General features: G+C 34.5%; 1 protein-coding gene across 6 annotated transcripts in view; it reads right to left on the reverse strand.

Moving 5' to 3' along the window:
• Positions 1–1010: 1010 nt before the first annotated feature.
• Positions 1011–25364, reverse strand: part of LOC100376046 (ras and EF-hand domain-containing protein-like) — a 45585-nt gene continuing 21231 nt past the window's right edge. For 5 of the 6 annotated variants that reach the window (XM_085501386.1, XM_085501387.1, XM_085501389.1 and 2 more), the window contains 16 exons: positions 10549–10698; positions 10282–10372; positions 10069–10164; positions 9703–9899; positions 9521–9589; positions 9322–9400; positions 9069–9148; positions 8677–8748; positions 7507–7634; positions 6600–6733; positions 6275–6457; positions 5951–6086; positions 5592–5788; positions 5353–5472; positions 5154–5230; positions 1011–4915 (listed from right to left, as the gene is read on the reverse strand). In XM_085501386.1, the coding sequence (XP_085357512.1) occupies positions 4816–4915; positions 5154–5230; positions 5353–5472; positions 5592–5788; positions 5951–6086; positions 6275–6457; positions 6600–6733; positions 7507–7634; positions 8677–8748; positions 9069–9148; positions 9322–9400; positions 9521–9589; positions 9703–9899; positions 10069–10164; positions 10282–10372; positions 10549–10698 (1909 nt within the window). In that variant the 3' untranslated portion in view covers positions 1011–4815. The remainder of the gene's footprint in view (positions 4916–5153; positions 5231–5352; positions 5473–5591; positions 5789–5950; positions 6087–6274; positions 6458–6599; positions 6734–7506; positions 7635–8676; positions 8749–9068; positions 9149–9321; positions 9401–9520; positions 9590–9702; positions 9900–10068; positions 10165–10281; positions 10373–10548; positions 10699–25364) is intronic. The other variant, XM_085501391.1, reaches the window with a different exon arrangement.

Below are 25364 nucleotides of genomic sequence, written 5' to 3' on the forward strand. Positions count from 1 at the left end.
ATATATACTTTATAATAGATACTAGGAATATATACTTTATAATAGATACTAGGAATATATACTTTATAATAGATACTAGGAATATATACTTTATAATAGATACTAGGAATATATACTTTATAATAAATACTAGGAATATATACTTTATAATAGATACTAGGAATATATACTTTATAATAGATACTAGGAATATATACTTTATAATAAATACTAGGAATATATACTTTATAATAGATACTAGGAATATATACGTTATAATAAATACTAGGAATATATACTTTATAATAAATACTAGGAATATATACTTAATAATAGATACTAGGAATATATACTTTATAATAGATACTGGGAATATATACTTTATAATAGATACTAGGAATTTATACTTTATAATAGTTACTATAATTTAAAATAGATACGTAGGAATATACTAGTATACTTGATAATAAATACTTGGAATGTATACTTGATAGTATATGCTTGGATAATAGATTACCGTTTCTCGGGTTCATTCTTCACGACGAAGATATTGCGACAGAAATATTACTTTACCTCGGTTACACGCGATCAATTTCAAACTTGAAAAAAGTGAAAACGAGTCACATATTTGTATTTTCAAGCGCCCTCACAGGGGGCAATTGTGTATTTTGTGATGACTATAAATTATAAGGCCGCGAGTGACGTCACAACCTCGAAATGAATACGCGTCAAGATTACGTCAAGGCGCTATTCAAGTAGTGTAAACGGCTTAAATACTGGAAATGGTGTTCATGCGTGTCGTTATTTTAAGAGATATCATAAAGTTTAAGAATATTCAAACAAATTTATTTATCATTTAGTGGGACATCTTTATGGTGACATCACATGATATTAATGATGTCAACGGAAGTGCTTACGATTGGCTTGACGTATTACGGTATATTCTATATTTGGGAACATGTAGTTCGATGTGTCAATATATAGATAATATGAATAGTTCTATAAATGATGATATACACACCGTATACACATGCTGTTTATTCATTTATTTCCATGTAATTTGTTCATAATTGCCTTACCACATAAGATAATATTGTTATGAAAAATATGGCTTACAGATTATGTAATACACCTACACCTATAATAAACTAGTGATAACACAATGAAGTGACAACAGTAAAATGACTATTGTGCCGATAACAAGTAGTGAAAACAGCAAAATGATCCAGTGATACCAAAAAGTAGTGAACACTGGACCTGGTCATAAAACCAAGTAGAAATCACAAATATTATTTTATATTAACACGAGGTAGTGAAAACAGTAAAATTATCTAGTGACAACACGAATTAGTGAAAAGGATAAAATGAATCTAGTGAGAACACGAGGCAGTGAAAACAGTCAAATGATCTAATGACACACGAAGTAGTGAAATGGATAAAATGGTCTAGTAACAACACGAAGTAGTGAAAGGAATAAAATGATCTAGTGACAACACGAATTAGTGAAAAGGATAAAACGAATTTAGTGACAACACGAGGCAGTGAAAACAGTAAAATGATCTAATGACACACGAAGTAGTGAAATGGATAAAATGGTCTAGTGACAACACGAAGTAGTGAAAGGAGTAAAATGATCTAGTGACAACACGAATTAGTGAAAAAGATAAAACGAATTTAGTGACAACACGAGGTAGTGAAAACAGTAAAATCATCTAGTGACAACACGAATTAGTGAAAAGGATAAAATGAATCTAGTGAGAACACGAGGTAGTGAAAACAGTAAAATGATCTAATGACACACGAAGTAGTGAAATGGATAAAATGGTCTAGTGACAACACGAAGTAGTGAAAGGAATAAAATGATCTAGTGACAAAACGAAGTAGTGATACTGGTAAAACATGAAACATACATGAAAACTGGTCTAGTGATAGTACGGAATAGTGAAAACATGAAAACTGGTAGGGAAACACTCAACTAATCGACATTGACAACACAAAGTAGTGAAAACATGAAAACTGGTAGGGAAACACTAAACTAATCGACATTGACAACACAAAGTAGTGAAAACATGAAAACTGGTAGGGAAACACTAAACTAATCGACATTGACAACACAAAGTAGTGAAAACATGAAAACTGGTAGGGAAACACTAAACTAATCGACATTGACAACACAAAGTAGTGAAAACATGAAAACTGGTCTAGTGATAACAGGAAGTAGTGAAACAGTAACTAGTGTCGTAACAACACGAAGTGGTGAAAACAGTGAAAAAATATAGTGACAACACGAAGTAACAGGAAAACGATCGAGTGACAACAAATAGTGAATTGATTTTGTGATACATTCAGTAAAAATGTTTTAGCGAAAACAAAACATATGTCAAATGTTCTAGTGACAACAAAACATATGTCAAATGTTCTAGTGACAACAAAACATATGTCAAATGTTCTAGTGACAACAAAATTTGGAGAAAACAGGACAGTATATCTACGACACGGAGTAATGAAAACAGAAAAAATGACTATCTTGTATATATAATAATCTTCATCTCTTAGAACAATTATGTGAGAAAGAATGAATGAAAATCAATATAAATCTGTAAATATAAAACAAAGATAAAATCATGGCTTCCTTCATAACGTATCACTTGCAAAGCATTTTGGAAAAACGCAATGTAACATAGTAGTATATCGACGATAAAACTTAGTTAATATCGTATATATTGGTAGCTAGTAGGGTTGGTACTATTGATTGATAATCCTGTCGTCTAAAATAACGATTGCTCATTTTAACTATTCGTTTGTTGTTTATTTCATCCGAGAGGGAAACAAGACCCGCGGTATTCCAATTCAAATATAATGTAATGTTTTACGGGTTACTTTTACTTTTTTTTGTGATACAGTGCTATTGAAATCTCTTTCTCACTTGAATTTGTATACGACCTGCGTGCCATGAGATTCGATGCCCCCCATAAAATCAGTATGTGTGTGCTATAGATCGTGTTATAGATAAGACTAAAGCTATCCTACTCTGTTCTATTTACGTAAATAGTGTTTACCAGCCATGTTTACAAACGTTAACGCCTTTTTCATTGGTCGTAATTGTTTCAGATAATGCGCATGCTCGGCAAACGAATAATAACGGCGTGTACTGCGCAGCACGTCATGAATATAACCAAATATGGCAATTAATAGTCTGTCCACACTGATCATGTAAAAAGACGGCAAATAAGACCGTCTGTATTTGTAATATATAAACTTGCCTGGCAAACACGCCAAATATTTCAGCCATGTGTACGCCTTCACCTTAAAGCCCCGGACGTTACCCCCAAAAAAACATATGTATATATATTTACTATTCTACACTACACTATCTTCTCAACTCCGGTTTTCCTTTTCAATTTTAGCATCGGTGAATGGGGTGTGGTTGGCTAAGTTGAGTTGTTTTGCTACTACTGTCTTTGACACGTCCCGGGTTCGAAGGTCAGGTGGCGTACACCTGGCTGGTACATATAACCCTGCATAATCCTAAAAATAATCTATAATTACAGCCTCGAGAAAAACGTTACTAAAATATGCCTGAAAAAAATAAACCTGATAAATACATTGAATAATGGCACATTCGATTTGATAAATAAAAACGATTAGTCTAATGTCCATATTTGATGTCATGGCAACAAAGTGATTAGTACTGATTGTACTTTCCAGAGCTGAAGAAAATATATACAATGAAAGGAACTTCCAAAAAAATGATAAAATATATACATACTTAATGAAATCGAATGAACACTAGAGATAAATAAGACGCTAAAATGTATATCTAGTAGGTATATGACTAAGAAGTATATTTACACAGATAGATCTGAATGTTATCTATCTCAAACCAATATTGATACAAAACAGATATGTCAAGGAACGCCACAATCTGAGTTATACAATCTCTTCAGGCTACTCGTGAACGCGGTTAACTGTATTATTTTTTTAAACTAATGAATAGGATTTTGTAATTCGTTTTGGGGATTCGTGTTTGTACCGCTGTGTACAACATATAAAGTATATTTTATCCGACCAAAATACAGTGATAGTAGTGATGTCAAATTCACGTTGCTATGAAGTCCGCCATTTTTAAGCTTTGTGAAGTAAGAATAAACCACATCGATGGGTAGCCTGAAACACTATTATCTGCTCCGTCTAAAACATCTGCACAGTGCACTTGGTGGTGTAGGTCTCTATGCCAACCGTGCACATGTTATACCAGTATACGCTTCATAAAACGAAGGGTCACGCTGTATAGTAACAGATTGCTCAACGTAATTTCCTGATATACATGTAATGTATTGCAACACTAATCTAGACAGAACCTATGGTTGAAACAACTAATAGAGAATAACTGAAAAATATATGTTTATTTCAAAGACTTAAAAATCATTGAATATTCGTCATTGCAAGGCACTTATTGGTGAACACCAACTGTTCTCAAATCGCGTAAAAAACCTACACCTAAATATATTTAACATATTTTTCAGATTTTTTTTGTTTATGTATAAAAAAAAACAATATATATATATGTAAATGGAATGTTATAAAACAACGATAATCTGGACTCGTTGATTTTATAATTTATCGTATAAATAACAAGAAAAATGTGATATATACAAAGTTGCTCTGTGAATATATGTGCATATGTCCTCTCACACCAAGTCAAAAATGTCTCCACTGCTTTGAAACTTATATATAATGCTAATGTATAGGATTGATATCACGCTGTTTTAAAAAAAATACGGACGATGGAAGGCTTTGATTTGAAGCCACGCGGTGAACGCTGGGAATTCCTGGTTACATATTACAACACTTGCTATCTTTTTTCTTCATTGAATCGTCACCCAGCTTCATACCAATCTCCTGTACTTCTAAATCTTCACGTTCATGGAGACGTCTAAAATAAAATGTGTATAAATAAAAATGTATTATTTCGAATTTATTGTCTCTGTAATACTTGAATACAATAATTTCTCGATTTTGTTGTTAAAGAGCGGCAGTCTTTGTGCCGCGTCCTGTTCGATATGAGACTCATAACGACGTATACAACGCGTGTAAAATACATTGTTTATTTACATGAAATTCGAACACGCGCTGCGTGCCGACCACCGCGCTTTAAGATCCGCAGTTCATACCTGGCAAGTTCTGTGACAGCTTCAATGATTCCATCTCCCTCCTTGGCACTTGTTTCAAGAAACAGTGCATTATGGGCCTGTTTGAACATAATATAGAACATTATTAAAGATGAACAGCAGAATGTGAACTGTGGTGATAGCCAGGTGTACCAGAACGTGCGCTCAGATTGTCTCAGCTGAGACGAAATGGAATTCTTACCTTAGCTAATTTCTCGCCCTCCTCTGTCGATATACACCGTATTCCCTTGGCTGTCGTCTCGGCACGTGCATCAGTCTTGTTACCACACATTACGATCGGAAGTTCCTTTTGAGCTCCATCCTGAAAATTACGTAAACAAACGTCAAAACTTTGGTGGAAAACAGTGCCCACAAGACAGGTAGTAAAAATTAACATAAAGTAGATGGCGCTGTATTCAAAACATTGCTGTGAAAACTTACCGCAATAGCCTCTATCCAATCTCGTACATTGATGAAGGACCTCTCAAATGTGACGTCATAGAGAAGAAGAACGCCATCGGCTCGACGGAAGTAGGATTTGGCGATGCTGCGGAATCGTTCCTGTCCCGCCGTATCCCATAATTGAATTGTCGTCAACTTCTGATCAACTTCTAGGGTTTTCATTTGGAAATCAACACCTGTAAACAAAAGCGGACACTCATATAAAAAAACAGTATATAATTTAATAAACTTGATTTACAGAATAATTTAAATATTACGTAACGAAGAGTGTTGCACTCTGGTCTGGTCATCGTGCAAGTAATTCTTTTTAATGCCATCATAATATTGGGACATCTTACCGAGAGTCGAGTTAAGATTGTTGTGGAATATTCCTTTACATAATCTAAGAATAAAACTGGATTTGCCAACAGCTGCGTCACCGGCCATTACTACTTTGTACATCCGTTCCGGCATGGCTGTGCTGGGAGTTATCGCCTGAAATTAAATTAAATTAAATTAAATTAAATTAAATTAAATTAAATTAAATTAAATTAAATTAAATTAAATTAAATTAAATTAAATTAAATTAAATTAAATTAAATTAAATTAAATTAAATTAAATTAAATTAAATATTATGTGAGGAGTATTTAATACTACGTGGTACTCTAATTCTAATACTAACCCTAAGTGGTATTTGGGGAAGCGCCCTCCTCCTGCCGCTCCCCGGGCGCGATGACCTCGAGTCGACACTTTTGACGCTCAGTGTGGGACTCGCTCGTCTCGGCGTGTTCATTGGTTCTGTCAGTGTGTTATTAGCACGTATAACAGTGACGTCAGTCTCCATACTGTTGTCGTCGCGGCAATTCTGAAACATACGCCAAAAACTGCTTTCATGGAAGTGTAACGACTAAATACGAGATCAAAACTGCAAAAAAGTTTGATTTTTGTTTCTGTTTTTAAGAAACAAATCAAAAACTAGAAATATGTAGATTAACCAAAGGGATTACCTCTGCCTCGGATATAGCCTGCATTTGATCATCTTCGTATCTCGCAGGACTACCCACTCTGATGTCCTCGTCGATGCTGTTTGCTTCGTACTCGGAGTCTTCGTTTGGGTCTCTCAACGTGGAATTTCCAGAATCTAATAATAAATGGACAAACTTTTATTTACAGACAAATACAGGTCATCACAGAGAGATTAATAAGTACTCGTACACAAGACAACTATTATACCGATTAATAATTATATTCTGTATGCGATACACTATGAAACATCAAAAACCTGATATTTTTATTTGCATGTCCAAATAAATAGTGATGGAGGGTACCAAGTTGGTTCGCAATATATTATTGACTTTATGTTAAACTTATTTGGTCCAAAAATATAAACTTGAGTTTGAGCGTAAATAATGTATCGTATTCAGTCAACGACGTAACAATAACGCAACAAGACAATGTAAACTAATGACGTCACGTAATGCCGTAAATTGTGGACAGTGGCACACTGTATTACATAATAAGTATTATTTTTAATTTCAAAAATCGTAATGAGTTAAATTAATTAGAGCTATGTAACACAATAACAGATACAACTATAGTTAATATGCAAATGAGATGTCAAATATTCCGCCACCACTCACCAAGCCATTCTTCAATTATGAATGCTACATAGAATATTACGGGAAAAAAAGTAACTATGCATTACCCTGACATCCGGGAAACAATTACATCCGGGGTGTTTTATCAAACACCACCACCTTTGTTTGACCCCCCCAGGTTTGATAAGAGGGACAGTCTGTCTGATGATTGGATCCAGTGGGAGTGATATTTGTACTTAAAAGAGCGATGAGGATAAGAACAACAATTTCATACTGCATTTTTAATAATTGTTCATCGTGTTTGACAACAACCTACCGACATCCCAGTCCTCAAGTGTCCGTTGATATGGGGCCATCATTCCTCTCATCTGCGGATCGCACGCTAATAGACTATCATCTTCTATCGATGACGCCCTCGATGATTTGGTGCTTCGTGGACGTTTACTGTGGAGTAAAGTTTACAGTGGTTATAATGGTCACACGTACCCCAGCGAGGCATACACATGACGTCACACACTTATTCAAATTGATATCGATTGATATTTGTTTGTCGCGGGCTGTGTTGAAATCGGATGAATATTGAATGAAGTGGACAAATCAGTAAAACGCCATGCATTATTATGAATACAATTATCTTCACATTAGTACCATGTGTCTTGATTTCAAACTAGCCCCCCTAACATATTAACGATGCACATAATATATTGTAATGAACATATTCCATAAATAGAATTTACAATTTAGACATAGAACAGAAACAGAAAGAAAGAATACAGAAGCAGGTGGTGTGTAATGATCGTGAAATGTGTAACTTGACAGCTTGAGAATGACAATGCTTCTTAAAAACTGCCATTTTCAGTTAAAGCGCGGTAGTCGTCGCGCTGCGCATGTACGACATTTGTGTTGATAAACATTGATTTTCCCACAATCCAGTGCGTTCTTCAAATGGAAATCACAAGTATGAGGTTTAACCTGGGCGCGACTTGCACTGATTACCGACGGTGACTCTTTCGATACCTTCCAATCACATGAAAATTGCCTAATTTAAGCTTGGAAACGTCTCAGTTCGTACTCGTTGATCTGCGCAACAGTCAAAGTTGCCATCTTTGTTTATATGAGTCCCATATATCTCGCACATGCGCAGCGCGACGACCACCGCGCTTTAAATTCAGGAATTTTCTACTAATTCTTTAAACGAAATCTCCTAAATTTATCAAAGATAATAACCGTCATCAGTATACACTTTTTAAGAAGCTTTTGTTTATGTGATGGTAGCTAATTTAAGTGAAGTATGTGTGGTGGTTACAAAATGTGTTTCATTGTGATATTATTTTTACTCAGAACGCATGCAACATGCAGTATGCAATGCAGAAGCCAGGGGCCGCGTACACCAAGCAGCGGGTTAGGTCAGAATATAAATGAAAAAGATTGAATGAAATGCTCTTTTTTTATTTAAAAGCCAAAAAAAATACAACATTCGTCATACCGATGTGAAAAATCCAATCCGTATATGCGTGAACCTCGTTTTGTATTTGATAATATACCAACTGTCTGTACACTGTGGAGTTTAAACACGTATCGTAGTTACGTAATATTCTATGCCCAAATAAGGAGACCCTCCACCACTATATATGCAGCATCACGTATCAAGTTGGTGTTTCATCGCAGGGTAAAGATACATACCAACACAAGAGGAGGACAGTCATGCGCCTAGTAATGTCGATAGCTTTACATATCCAGTACAAGGGAGTAAGTGTATTACACATTTTACAATATAGAAGCAGGATATAAGGTCACATATATTACACTATACTGTACGCTAGCGGTGTCTTCTGATATAGAAGGAACATTTTACGAACACACATGGGAATTACTTACAAATCATTTGGCAACTCTTCGTCAATGTAGTCACTCATGAATGAACCACGTGACCCGGCTGCTCTAATAGATTTTATACTCTGGCGTGAAAAAAAAAATGATAATTAATTTCAGTGTATTATTTGTACTACGAAGATACAGTGGAGCAGTATATCAAGTATACTTTACAAAACAATACTTGATATTTTATTGTTTCGGGTAATGTCCGAGTTTTAAATTGTTTAGTAGATTTTGCGTTTGTTTTACTACTCACCCTCTTTTGCGTCTGCTTGCTTGATTCCAGAGCTGCCCTCAGATCGTCGTTGGTATCGTGAAGTTTTTTATTAACTTCCCTGTAAAAGCAAGTAATTTCAAATATTGACAAAAGTAGATGGATTTTTAATTCTATTTCGGCAAAATATAATCTTAAAATTTCAGACTGTATTTGGCAAATTTACGAAAGGGGTACTCACTGCAGTAAATGGAGTTGACGAGTCAGGTTTTCTTGTTCATGCGCATACTCCATAAGTGTTCCCTTTTCACTGTAAATTAATATATTAGTATATAGTTATATGCACGCAAGTATGTAGACATTAAATATATAGCGCTTTTTGTGAACTATCAGTTTCCGTCGATATAAGTTTAATATGCTTACGTTGACAGTGAGCCCCTCTGTTCTTCGCACGTGGATTGCACGGTGTCGAGTTCAGTTCTCACCAATGCTAGATCGGTCTGTGTTTCAGTTAAGTTACTCCTCAGGTGTCTATTTTCTTGCATCAACTCTTCCACTTGTTTCCGGAGGTTGCTTAAAGCTTCATCCCTGCCAGTATCCCTCTGGAAACGGTTCTCCAGCTGGAGTGAAAACAAAACATATCATTGCTAAACAGAGAAGTGGTGGTGCTGCTTTGGGAACCCTCTAAAGATAATGATGGGTTTATCGAATTAACAAAATTATCAAAATACTTTTGAATTGCACCAGAACATTAACAAACTGAAGTTGTGTAATGTATTGAATTAATACCTTATGAAATCGTTTCAAGTTGGCCTGCAACTCCGATATTTCGTCTTCCATCTGGCGTCGAATTTCGAACTTATCAACTTCCGCATTCTCCCTTTCCTGAAAAGTGAAATAAGAAAAAAAAAATTTTAATCAATGTGTTTACATTCAATTGATAGGCTAACCAGAGGTATGTACACCGTTTCCCAAGCACGCACTGCAAGTGTTCATTTTTACCTCTTGCCGTATCCTCTGTTCTAATCGTAGCATCTGAGCGTCCATCTCATCTTCAAGTTGCTTCAAGTGGTCCTGGTGCATTTCATTGGACCTTTAAAAAATAAGTGTACTCGTAAGACAAAATGTAACCTCGACATCGAAGTATTCAAGTATTTACAGTACACGCAAATAATAGTATGCACCCTACGAATACAATTACCAAGAACGGACATTTACACGATGAGTCCGCCCTCTAGCGACGTTAAATGAATTTTATTTCGTTCATACCTGCGCAGTGTTTTCTCGAGTCGCGTAACTTCAGATTGCTGTGATTTCAGATCCTTTGTAACTCCTATAATGATATTCTCAAAATGTGCTAATAACTGAGGAACTTCAGAGGCATGTAGTTGTTGGTATAATTCGCATACTTGTTCTTGGCTGAAAAAAGAAGAAATTCATAGTGTTTTACAACTGTCGCTTTTGATTATATATTGTATTTAATTATTTTTTCGAGCCCAGGAAAAAATACGGATATGTAGAATCATCTTCATGAAAACAAAATTGTATCTTTATAACAAAATGGCCGCAATTTAATTTTTTTTAAACGGGGCTTTATCATGGAAATTTGGTGACCTCATTAAGGAGGGGGTATTGAAATGGATCGTTTTTAGGAGAAACTTTATCTTTATGTCTCTAAAGTGTAAAACGTAACCAGACAAAAAACACAATTATTTGTAACAATTGAATACAACCCACTATGACATTTTGCAGTAATAAAACATAAAGTTATGCAAATTTGTAAAATGAAATTGACGACCATATGTTACAAAGAAAAGAATGCACAGTGTGTATTAATAGCACACTACCCACGGTGTTTTATAATAATATATTGACAAACACACATTTTGTAACTAAGAATCAGTTGACACGCAAATTAATTCACGTTTTTACCATATTGAACACACATTGAATATTTACTTATTTTTTATTCATTTTTAAAATTCATTACTTAAAACTGAAATTGTAAAGGTTATTATTGTGTGGTATGTTAATTTATTAGACTGGGTTCACGCGGCAATCTGTGGGGATAGAAAATGCTGGTACAGAGACCTATTGCAGCCGACTCAACGGCTTCTGTAACAAGCAAGCCTATTCACTAGAAAATCCCAAGGTTCGAATGACAAAGGAGCGTCAACCAATCAGATGTCCGCTCTCATTCCACCCGAGTTAGCACAGATGTTTGAGAAATAGAATTATAAAGTCACATTTGGTGTAAATTATTAATATATATATATATATTTAATTTGTTGTTAGTTTTGGTGACAAAGCAGTTATGAGAGCGGGACACAGCATTTTATATTTATTTATTTCAACCTGACAATACACTTTTTAGTGAAATTTAATCACATAACTTAATACATTTACTTTATTTTGTTTTCTGTGGCTGTATTTATTTATTTCAACCAGTCAACACAATTTCCATGAAATTTAGTCACATAACTTGATATTTTTAATATACCATGTTTTTTGTTAATATTAACATAGCTGAGGCGTACGAAAATGATTATTTTTGTGGTTGTGTTTATAAATTTGCAAGCATAGTCTCACTGTTCACGACTGTGAAACTTTTCTAAATGACTGATTTATGTGTTCTTATTTGGAAAAAAACATGTACAATGCGTTAACAAATATATTTCACTACAATAAGACGTTACAAAACACCCAGACCCTAAAACTCATCGTGTTAATTGGCCTGTCCCTTAGACTCATCTCAAATATACTATAGTGCAAGTGATTCCATGCAAATCGTCGTCACACTCACAACTTGAGATAAACTCAATATTATGACTGTTATCTTATTAGTTGATATCGATTTTTAATATTGTAAACCACGTCGATCAAACTAATCGAAAAGAGTAGACAATAGCGATCAATATGGCCCAACACATCGTCGCCATGGCTACACTTTTTATGATTGAAAAAACCGTAATTCGTTTTCTTTGCGGCAGCGTTAACTATACACGCGAACATTGTCATGCACCTATACCCACACTGAACTACCTCAGCCGTTTACTTAGTCTGATAGCAAATTTACCATCAGCCATTTACCTTAATTTTTTTTAACAATCGTTCACATTGTTTTAAATTTCAAAAAAATATATAAAAAGTAATGTGGTATTAGTGAGTCTATACACACAATTAAACAAAATTTGCATTTTAAATACCACGAACGGGAGTAATTTCAAACCATATGGTGTGGTAAGTATATAGGACATCATGCCATGCATGTGGCGACATCTTTCCAAAACTCGGTTATTCTCACTAAGTTTCATAGTTCAATATTTAAATATCATTTTATACGAGACTTTAATTATATCATAAGAATGGGTAGGTAAAATGTCCCAACGTATGTCTGATTAAATTTAGTTAAATTTTATATTCTTTTATGGCATTTATTGACCAAAATCAACATTTTCATGCTTATTGAAAAATATATTTATTGTTTTCTTCATTACTTATTTACACATTAACGTTCGACGTCACGCCACTTTGCGATGCGTCGCGCTGCGTTGCGCTGATGACAAATCGATTGAAAATTGACATTTTTAATCTTGCAATATTTAGATCTGTCGAGATTTAGTAACCAACACAATGTAAACAAAATGAGTTACACATTTTCACGAATAGACCTAGCTCGAGCCATTCCATTAGAGCGCGTCGTTCCATTAGAGAGCGTTCCATTAGAGAGCGGTCACGTGACGTGTGATCACCTGACAAGTGCTGGATACACGCTCTAACGGAAAATACCGTTATGTTTAGAGAATTTACGAACCGTTACGAAAGAGTTTGCTCGTTCGAAGACCGTTTTTTGTAAAAGCGACAGCCTTGGTCGATACACTGTTCATTTACACAATCTTTCCTGGCACCATACGCACTCACACTGTTAGCAGCGGAGTGAAACGCGCCCATGTCATGCCATTAACCGATTACTGACGTCTATGTATTTCATGTCTTTGGCATGAAAGCTATAAAATATATAAAATACAATGCCTTGCTATCGTTTGAACATTTCAAATATTTAACTAGTCTAGCGTTTTTTTTTTTTCATTCCATTGGAGACGAGTCGCTCTTCATTTCATTTCATTACAGGACGGTATAACCCAAACCACCCTCTAACGTCGCTCTATTTACTTGAATTGATATGGGAGCTATTAAATATATTTAATACAATATATTCAAACAGTTTTCAACATTTCAGTTAGTTAAATTGGCCAAGTGATCGTGTCATTCCATTACAGACGAGTCGCTCTTCATTCCATTACAGGACGGTATGACCCAAACCACCCTCTAACGTCGCTCTATTTACTTGAATTGATATGGGAGCTATTAAATATATTTAATACAATATATTCAAACAGTTTTCAACATTTCAGTTAGTTAAATTGGCCAAGTGATCGTGTCATTCCATTACAGACGAGTCGCTCTTCATTCCATTACAGGACGGTATGACCAAAACCACCCTCTAACGTCGCTCTATTTACTTGAATTGATATGGGAGCTATTAAATATATTTAATACAGTATATTCAAACAGTTTTGAACATTTCAATTATTTAAGTGGCCAAGCGATCGTGTCATTCCATTACAGAGGAGTCGCTCTTCATTCCATTACAGGACGGTTTGACCCAAACCACCATTTAACCTCGCTCTATTTACTCGATTTGATATGGGAGCAATTACATATATTTAATACAATATATTCAAACAGTTTTGAATGTTTCAATTATTTAATTGTCCAAGTGATCTTATCATTCCATTATAGACAAGTCTCTCCTCATTATTTAGAGCCCACTATGGCAGAAACCACTCTCTACGTCACTGTATTTATTTTATTTTACATAGGAGATGAAGAATATATGTAGTAAATTTCAATTATTTATTCGCCAAACGATTTTCATTGTTTGAAGTACGCACAAAGGCTATTGCTGATTCAGTTGCTATTCAGTTGCTAACTGAATGAATGATGTCTAAACATCATATACATAAAACTATTTCCTGATTATAGCGACGTTAAATCCATCTCATTAGGCGTTGAATTACGTCATCTTCGGTGGTCGTCTAATTTAATCAATGACATATATCGCCCGGCAGGCTAATGGTTTTTTGAGCTGGACCTGTATTTGGAGTCAATACAAAATATTTTGATGCATTTTGTTTCCTGGGACGATAGACGTGATGAATCGGTATGGTGGCATGACATCATCCTTGGGTATTTTTTTCTATTTTTTCATAAATCCGAAATGGTCATCACGATACCATAACACGGCATATCAACACCTCCAATTAATATTTGTTCGTGATTTAAAAAGCGACATTCTTGTTAAAAGGTACTAGAATGTCTCTTGGACGAATCATGTGATCATTTTAACATTCCTTATTTGCATAACTCCAAGATAACCGCCTTAGTATTATACTATTAATTTCTCCATTAGAATTGTGTTTAGTTCAAAAATTAGTCTAGTATTTGTCAGATAAGAGAAGAATCTGTATCATTGGTATGTTTAATTCCTGCGTGATTTTTATAATTTGAATGGCTATAATATACGCATATAATAACATTAAAGTGCTTGTGAAATGCCTGCTATTTTTTGGCCAAAATCATTTATTGGTGCATCAATATCAGTATTTTTTACGTTATTAAGTATAATATAAATTTCAAAGTGAAAAAATGGGTTTCAAATGTAGGTTTAAAATGTTATTTTAATGTATTTTAAAACGAGGCTCTTCATTAACTCCTCATTTGCATACTAGTACTCAAATATCCTTTTTGACATATGAATGATAACTTGCTGGTCAGCGTACATTGCCGTTAATCTATGTAAGACGCATTTCTTATTCAATTTTCTTGTCTTTGACTGAATTGCTACTCAGGTATTTGTTTCTCGAGAATGAGTGGACCATATAGACCATATATTATCGTTATAAGTTTATCGTACAGGGTTGAGTTAGATACAAAATATATCCTTTCTGACGCGCCTGGTCGCCGCGATCAACCGTGTACTGTACAATCACAGTCAATTGCATTGTGGTCGATAAAGTCGATTGAAGTGCCGACTACTATTGCCGTACAACTCTCAACGGTCGCCATGTCTATGTCGACTTGAGTTATCGCGATTGTCATAATTACGACATCACATTAAAGAATACGTAGACGCAAAATATTGACAGTCCACTTATTACGCAGATCAAATTGCAAGAAATGATCACAGAAGTGTGAAATCAACACCAATCACAAAACAATTCAGAAAATTTTAGACAGCATAATTAAAAACAATTGCGTGTGAATTCTGCGTGATTTACTGTTGACGCACCGGTTTTCGCGTCACGTCATTGCTACCTCTTACATAACACGAACTATATTAGTCTGGAAGCTACTTCTCAAAAGCCTTCTAAACACGGTTTTAACTGTACCCCACGTCAAACATTGTGGAAACAGACTTTTCTTACGCAAAATGATCTGACATTTTCAAAAATGCCTGTTTCCAAGGCGGAAAATGCCCTAAAAGTGGTGAAAATTGACATGTTGTTATGGCAACCTGAAAATATTATGAAATCCTTAAAAGATCTATATTTTCAATACATATGAAGATATAGAAGTAAAGTTGGTACCAAAATGTAGATCGTGGATTGGCCCAATTATTTATGACATCATATATGCTAATTAGCTCATTTGCAACAACACTGTCTTTTTAAAGAAAATTATATATATTGCGTGATTGGTTTTTCAGGAAGATACAGTCTTCACAACACTATTTGCCCAATTATTTATGACATCATATAAGCTAATTTGCATATTAGCTAATTTGCATATTTCTTAAATAGCATTGCAATTAAGTTAACCATGTACAAGCATTTATCTTATCGGAAATAGATAACTAGGGGTTATCGAAATCCATAGGATTGTGTGTAGTCATGAAGCTAAGATCCCACGGAAATCTCGTCTCGTACACTGCGATATTTGGAACGTATTTCAATGAGCATGCGAAAGAACCCGGGACGCTTTAACAACAATGTGATTGATACAATTTCCGCTTTGGGAGAAGTTGTTTCTTTAACTAAACAAGGTATATATTTCAGTGAAATATTCAAACCATAGATTTTGATATTTAATGTCCAACAGGATTGATAATCGCCAAATCATTCAGTTCTTTTACATGTCAAAATACGAGACAATGTTTTCATGGGATCTTGGTTTCATGACTTACAACTTACTAACACTTAATTATGTACCCTTGTCTCATTGATACTAAACATTTCATAAACAGTTGTTCCTTACGCAAAATGGTTCAGAAACATTCTATTGTCACTTTCAGCTTAGAGTGTGATCACGATTATGACATTTGCATCCCTGGTAAATAATAAAATCAAATCATGTTTGTTACCAGGGATCCAAATGCCATTCATATGATTACAGTCTAAGCTGAAAGTGATTGTAGACCATTATGCGAGGTGTGGGGAATACTAACTAAATGGTCAGTTTGGTTTTCAACTATCAAAGTAAAATCCATTTGCGAAGATTCCAGAGGATCTATTGAGGAAACAATAAACAAGAGGAGCAAAATACCAGGAGGAATTCTTGGAAAAAGCAGAAATCAAGATGCAGTTGGGAGATGGATTGAAATAACAGATGACCGCTCATAGATAACTGAAAACATCAGAAGATATGCTGGTATGTCAGATGAATGCAAGTGGCTCTACAAAGAGGCAGGACCCTCCCGGATAAAAAAAAAGATGAGAAAGATGTGAGACGTGTAGTCAAGGTCCTTGCCAGCATGTTGAATCCATTTTCTAAATCAGAGAAGTTAACTTCAATTTCAACAGGGGTAGCAGCAGAAGATAAAACAGAGAAGTTTCTACTACTCAACAGAATGGTGATCAACTTTGTAAAGAGTTTGTGAAATGTCGACTGATCAAAACTGAATCATCAGAGTCTGCTGAAGCATACATTTTTGAAACGCTATCGAAACAGAAGCTTTAAACGTAAACTTAAAGTTACGGGACGAAATTTAATCATCAAGGCAGAACATTATTTTTTCTGCAAATTGGTGTTTTTTGCAAGGTCACGAGAGCTTCACCTATTTCAGGGCAGATGCAGACAGTGATTATGACTAATGATGATTTAAAACACCTTGAAAACATTGGACATGTATTAATCTTAGAAGGTTTTGTATGATTTCCCAAAACTAGTTTTGTAAAGTAACAGAACATAAATTTGAAGTATTTGCACAATTTGCTGCAGTGCAGATGCACACTTTCTTCAGAGTTATCATTACTGTTTTCATGTAAAACCAAGACACATGATATGGTGAATAGTTTGCTATAAAGCTTGTTCATTTCGCATAATTGTGCTTAGTTCTGTATGCAAATAATTTGTATAGATAAAGATTTTATTTTTTTTAAATCTGATTGCCATGTTCATAGTTGCATTGTCTTATTTATAACATGTTATAATTATAGAAAATAAAATGATAACCTTCAGAATAATAATCAGCAAAAATAGTGTTGTGAAGACTATATGTTCCAGAAAAAACAAAACACGCAATATATACAATTTTCATTGAAAAAACAGGTTTGTTGGTAATTTCTGAATATGCAAATTACCTAGTTAGCATATATGATGTCTTAAATGATTGGGCCAATCCACGATCAACATTTTGGTACCAACCTTACATCCGTATTTTCATATGTATTGAAAATATAGATCTTTTAACGATTTCATGATATTTTCATGTAGCCATAGCTACATAGCTTTTCAGGACATTTCTGTTCTGGAAACAAACATTTTTGAAAAAGTCAGAACATCTTGCATAAGAAAAGTCTGTTTCCACAATGTTTGACGTGGGGTGCAGTTAAACTCCAAATTCTTGGCCTTAGCTTCCAGACTATATGGTCTCTTCAAAATGTTATCCAAAATCCCAAAACATTTGTCCAAGTTGTTCTTTTATAAATGGGGGCAATTGTTTCGCGTGGGGGTTTATGGTATGACGGTATAAAGAGAATGTCCATCCCAACTTTTTCTCATTGATTTTAGGGTTTTTGTATACTGATGTTACAACTTTAGATCGTTTGAAAACGCGTAAATTCGCACACCATTACGCCAAAAATATAACGTTTAAAAAAAACGCTGACCGAAAAATATATATCGTTAATATTATTGTTAAATGACGCAGTATTATAAAATTATAGTACAAGAGCATGGCTTCCTCTCATATTTTGGCGTTTGATGGAGCACTTTTAATTCGGCTAGAGTCGGAAAGCCGAAAACAGTCGACTGTTTCAGGATCGGTGGGCATGGCTACAACAAGAGAAATATCTCAAATTTACTCAGATACGAATAATCATTTTCAACCAAAAAAATCAATAATTGTCTATTTCAGTGGAACACAAACACAAAACGGTAAATGTGTGGTTTGGCATTTCACAGTCACAGGCATGTTCTTTGTAGAAATCATGACTATTAGCATAAATATATAATAAGCAATCAATAACATATTATAATAACAAAATATACTGGTTCAAACAATAAAAACTAAATACATGCTAGTGCACAGCTAGCTGATCTTGTTGTAACAATCTTCTATGTGACATTCACATATAATACATGGTAGTCATTTTACTTTATACAGTCATGCATTTTTGGTACAGGATACTCTCACATGAATAGCTATATGAAATGAAATACTATATTGGAACACGCACCGCTCATCAAGTATTAGTAAGACTTAGTAATTTCATCACACATTCAACAGTGAAGTATAATATGTAGTGCCGGTGTACCATACTTAAATACATGTTTCATCACAAGAGCTTGCAAGTGAAAATGTTCTCTTTTTCAGTTGTGGTGGTAGTAGCGTTTTGTGTTGACATGCTATGTTTGCGAACTTTAACTTAACCTAACCTAAAGGACCATATATGGGCATCAGTTTTTGTGAATTAAAGATAGGTAATTTATACATATTCCGCAGTAGATTCATCGAAAATTCTTCCAATATTATACACATAGCCACAAATTTTTTATTATTGGATGTAGGTACACCCATGAAGAGATAAGTCATGAAGGAGAAGTGATCCAGCATCAGCATATCTCAACTTCTCATGTAAAGAAATATTAAATCATTACGCTACAAGCAGTGATGAATGTAAAGCTAAATAGATGTACATGTATAATGTATCGGCAGTTGATACTTATCATCTGTACTATGTATATATCCATCTCATACTATTGAGAGCCACATCTTAATGCATAAACTGTAATTAACACCGGAAATACACAACATAGCACAATACCTAAGTGTTGTCCATGTATGCTCTTTGACATATTTGGCTGTTATTTTATAATTAAAGAAAGTTCGTCATAAAACACATTTAAGAATGCTATTTAATGTCATAACATAGCAATGTTCATGTGCTCGAACCTATCATAGCAACACACTAGGCTACACAAGCTTATAAACAGAAATATTACCTGCAACAGAATTGCAAGATCGTGTATGGGAACATGAAACACCAACACTAGATTATGCAATGCAATAGCTATTTCTTTGTTGCAAATACTATACTCGATAGTGTTACCCTTTCTCGAAGTATTCAATGCGATCCTGTATGAACGAGTCATAAAAATACAAAACTACCATGTGTTATTATTTGGATGCCACACAAGTCGCCTGTAAAAATGAGATGACAGCAATATGAGATATATGATGCAGAGAACTATACTTGATATGTAAATTACAGTGCATGTATCTTCTGATTATTAGAGATGTATCAGTAACATGAACATGTACAGGTATGATAGTAAAACAGTATATTGGTTTCATCAATGTATTTGTATTACATGCATTATTAAGGAAGAGTATTCAATTTAATTATATAATGCTGACCATTATTATAATTTAGTAACTACTGGTGCCACACAGGCATTGTAACTTCGAGTTACGGGTGACATAGATTTTTTATTTTGTTTAATGTGTTATGTTTTCCGTAACTGGAAGTTCTGTTAACAGTTAATTCGAAATTTATTAGGTGGTTGTCAAAGAAATTTTGGTCAATAAATGCCATGTGGAACTAATTAATTATTAATGTAAGTCAGTAATTTAATTACGTATATTAATAAGCAATTAGTAGTTGCTCCATATGTATCTCAAGAACCACTTAACAAGCATGAGTAAAAGTTGAAACTCTGGAACTATATATGTATGGTACAACAATTTTCCTTACTCTGTTGTATCGTAGCTTTGGTAGAATTACTAACTTCATTACTGTTGATCACTTTTCGAATTGTACATCTCTGACAGTTTAGAACGGTTTAACACAAGATTGAACACGCATGGGTTTTGGGACTCATAGTTACGCGTATTGAAAAGATGAACGTGTAATTATATTTTATTCAGAATATCTGGGAGTTATACACATAGTGGTTTTCGTTTATGACAGTTGAAGTTGCTGTCATGATTTATATTTACATGTGTTTAGTGTATATGAGTATATAGCTTTATTACCATCAACTTTTAATAATTTAGGAAACAACGATATATAATTCATTCCACCACATCAACACCGATGTATGCGGTCAAACATGGGGAAATATATTTTGCTTGAATAAGTTCCTGTAGGAAGATGTAGTTAAAGATGCATTCACACATCAAATCCAATAGCAAGCTAAATACACAAATAATGCGAATGTTATATATTAAAAGAAAAGTCTGACAACATAAGAACATACAATTTACAGTTTTTTCATATCACTGTTCATTCTCTAGATATTTAACTTTTTAATAATTTATGTAGTACACCATCTTGATTCTTCAGCAAAGTATTATGGGTAAAGTATGACATCATATTCTCTGTTGTCAGAAATTGACAAATGATTTCATCTATAACTTCGAACTTCATGCATGTACCGGCGCCAAACAAGCATATAAAAAAGTTGTCAGGACGGAAATGTAAATACCAGTATTCAGTTGTGTGTTTTTCTACCAAATGCTCAAATGTCCTTATATTGTATACAATTTATCAATGTGAATAGATTATACGGGTGATATATAACCTGTTGGCAACAAAAAGGAACAAAACAATGTCATTCTACTTTTAATGATTAAAATAATGATTGTTATTGTTTTCACGTTTTTGGCAATATCTTCACTTTATGTTTATTTGTAACATTCTAATTTCCATTACTACAATTATACACGTGAGTAATATGCACACTGACAATTTGAACAAATTCGCTTCAGTATTTTTCACATTATAAATTAATACATTTTCTCAATTTTTTAAAACAGTGGATATGATGTCACACTTTACCCACAGTTTTTTGCTGGAGAATCAATATGACGGACTACATAATAGTGACGAAAAGTTGAATATATAGAGAATGAAAAGTGATATAAAAAACTGTAACTTGCTTGCTACAGTTGAAGAGGTCTTTCTTTAGGGAGCATTATATTGTTTGGCTTGACTTCAAAGTACATATCATGCACAAATCATATCTACTATAAAACTGGCCCTCTAAGTAAATAAAGCCAACTAAGAGTAATTTAAGAGTGCTGCGTTAAGTCACATTTGAAGTAAATTTCTCGCTACCTAACCACTATATAATAACATGCTACATAGTTATCTACTAAATGTGTCTAAAGAGCCGCCATCTTATAACATTCCAACATTGTAAACTATTCTAACAAAAAAACAAAAAAAACTATTCTAACATGCATTTTTCATCAATATTTGATGCCCTTTCTTAGAAAAGTTCGGTGACCCTATATTTTTATTTCAGAATCTTTACCATTACAGTAATCCAATCCCTCTAGCTGGATTTCTGAGTATTTTTAGTGGTAGCAAACTACCCTAAGTAGGCATTCACTTTTTACACCCTCCGGAAATCAGTTATCTAGCGTGTTTAGAGTGTGTTATGATCCTCGCTTTGGACTCAATTCCGGCGTGCGCAGGTGACGACCCCCGCTTTAACTAACTTTGAATTAAAGGAAATATTACTATGACGTTGTGTGTTTCATGACTTCATTAAATAACATGTTTTTTATCTGATAAATAGGCATGTTTACTTCAAGCATTAACAATGTGTTTACCATATTCTGTTTATACTTATCAATTTAAATCGATGGTTTGTGGAATAACTATAGGTAACGGGATGAGCACATAATACGTGAATATGGCTAATCAAATTATTGAAATGTTGGAAACTGTTTGAATACATTATATTAAATATATATTATAGCTCACATTTCAAATCAATAGGATGACGTTATGGGTGGTTTTGGTCATACCGTCCTGTAATGGAATGAAGAGCGACTCGTCTGTAATGGAATGACACGATCGCTTGGCAAATTAAATAATTGAAATGTTCAAAACTGTTTGAATATATTGTATTAAATATATTTAATTGCTCCCATATCAAATCGAGTAAATAGAGCGAGGTTAAAGGGTGGTTTGGGTCAAACCGTTCTGTAATGGAATGAAGAGCGACTCGTCTGTAATGGAATGACACGATCGCTTGGCCAATCAAATAATTGAAATGTTCAAAACTGTTTGAATATATTGTATTAAATATATTTAATAGCTCCCATATCAATTTAAGTAAATAGAGCGACGTTAGAGGGTGGTTTTGGTCATACCGTCCTGTAATGGAATGAAGAGCGACTCGTCTGTAATGGAATGACACGATCGCTTGGGCAATTAAATAACTGAAATGTTGAAAACTGTTTGAATATATTGTATTAAATATATTTAATAGCTCCCGTATCAATTCAAGTAAATACAGCTACGTTAGAGGGTGGTTTTGATCATACCGTCCTGTAATGGAATGAAGAGCGACTCGTCTGTAATGGAATGACACGATCGCTTGGCCAATTAAATAACTGAAATGTTGAAAACTGTTTGAATATATTGTATTAAATATATTTAATAGCTCCCATATCAATTCAAGTAAATACAGCTACGTTAGAGGGTGGTTTTGGTCATACCGTCCTGTAATGGAATGAAGAGCGACTCGTCTGTAATGGAATGACACGATCGCTTGGCCAATTAAATAACTGAAATGTTCAAAACTGTTTGAATATATTGTATTAAATATATTTAATAGCTCCCATATCAATTCAAGTAAATAGAGCGACGTTAGAGGGTGGTTTGGGTCATACCGTCCTGTAATGGAACGAAGAGCGACTCGTCTGTAATGGAATGACACGATCGCTTGGCCAATTAAATAATTAAAATGTTCAAAACTGTTTGAATATATTGTATTAAATATATTTAATAGCTCCCATGTCAATTCAAGTAAATAGAGCGACGTTAGAAGGTGGTTTGGGTCATACCGTCCTGTAATGGAATGAAGAGCGACTCGTCTGTAATGGAATGACACGATCGCTTGGCCACTTAAATAATTGAAATGTTCAAAACTGTTTGAATATATTGTATTAAATATATTTAATAGCTCCCATATCAATTCAAGTAAATACAGCTACGTTAGAGGGTGGTTTTGGTCATACCGTCCTGTAATGGAATGAAGAGCGACTCGTCTGTAATGGAATGACACGATCGCTTGGCCAATTAAATAACTGAAATGTTCAAAACTGTTTGAATATATTGTATTAAATATATTTAATAGCTCCCATATCAATTCAAGTAAATAGAGCGACGTTAGAGGGTGGTTTGGGTCATACCGTCCTGTAATGGAACGAAGAGCGACTCGTCTGTAATGGAATGACACGATCGCTTGGCCAATTAAATAATTAAAATGTTCAAAACTGTTTGAATATATTGTATTAAATATATTTAATAGCTCCCATGTCAATTCAAGTAAATAGAGCGACGTTAGAAGGTGGTTTGGGTCATACCGTCCTGTAATGGAATGAAGAGCGACTCGTCTGTAATGGAATGACACGATCGCTTGGCCACTTAAATAATTGAAATGTTCAAAACTGTTTGAATATATTGTATTAAATATATTTAATAGCTCCCATATCAATTCAAGTAAATACAGCTACGTTAGAGGGTGGTTTTGGTCATACCGTCCTGTAATGGAATGAAGAGCGACTCGTCTGTAATGGAATGACACGATCGCTTGGGCAATTAAATAACTGAAATGTTCAAAACTGTTTGAATATATTGTATTAAATATATTTAATAGCTCCCATATCAATTCAAGTAAATAGAGCGACGTTAGAGGGTGGTTTGGGTCATACCGTCCTGTAATGAAATGAAGAGCGACTCGTCTCCAATGGAATGAAAAACAAACAAACGCTAGACTAATTAAATATTTGAAATGTTCAAACGATAGCAAGGCATTGTATTTTATATATTTTATAGCTTTCATGCCAAAGACATGAAATACATAGACGTCAGTAATCGGTTAATGGCATGACATGGGCGCGTTTCACTCCGCCGCTAACAGTGTGAGTGCGTATGGTGCCAGGAAAGATTGTGTAAATGAACAGTGTATCGACCAAGGTTGTCACTTTTACAAAAACGGTCTTCGAACGAGCAAACTCTTTCGTAACGGTTCGTAAATTCGCTAAACCTCACGGTATTTTCCGTTAGAGCGTGTATCCAGCACTTGTCAGGTGATCACACGTCACGTGACCGCTCTCTAATGGAACGCTCTCTAATGGAACGGACGCGCTCTAATGGAATGGCTCGAGCTAGGTCTCTCTCCATTTTCATGGTACGACTATCCTGTTAACATGATCACTTAAGACTTGAAGACGAGGGCTATGCATCATCACGATAACATCAAGGTTCCTCAACTTCAATAGAGACTGACAAACCTATATAAAGGCAACTTACACAGGCATTCCAACATTACATTTCCGATCGCATCGATTGCCGCGTGGCAAGGGTCGCAAATAATGTTCTTCACTGAAGTCTCGTTGCTGGGTAACCTTTGAAAGAACCTTATTGAAATAGTAACCATACTAACCCAGATGTATGCTGGGAAACACGCCGCTGCGACCCCAAGCTAAGCACAATATGTGATTATAATTTTTTTTCACAGAGAGCTTTAGAAAAATCCACTTGATGCCAATTGATATTATT

Source organism: Saccoglossus kowalevskii, chromosome 7 (assembly GCF_978046115.1).
Source record: "Saccoglossus kowalevskii chromosome 7, keSacKowa6.1, whole genome shotgun sequence".
Classification (NCBI taxonomy): domain Eukaryota; kingdom Metazoa; phylum Hemichordata; class Enteropneusta; family Harrimaniidae; genus Saccoglossus; species Saccoglossus kowalevskii.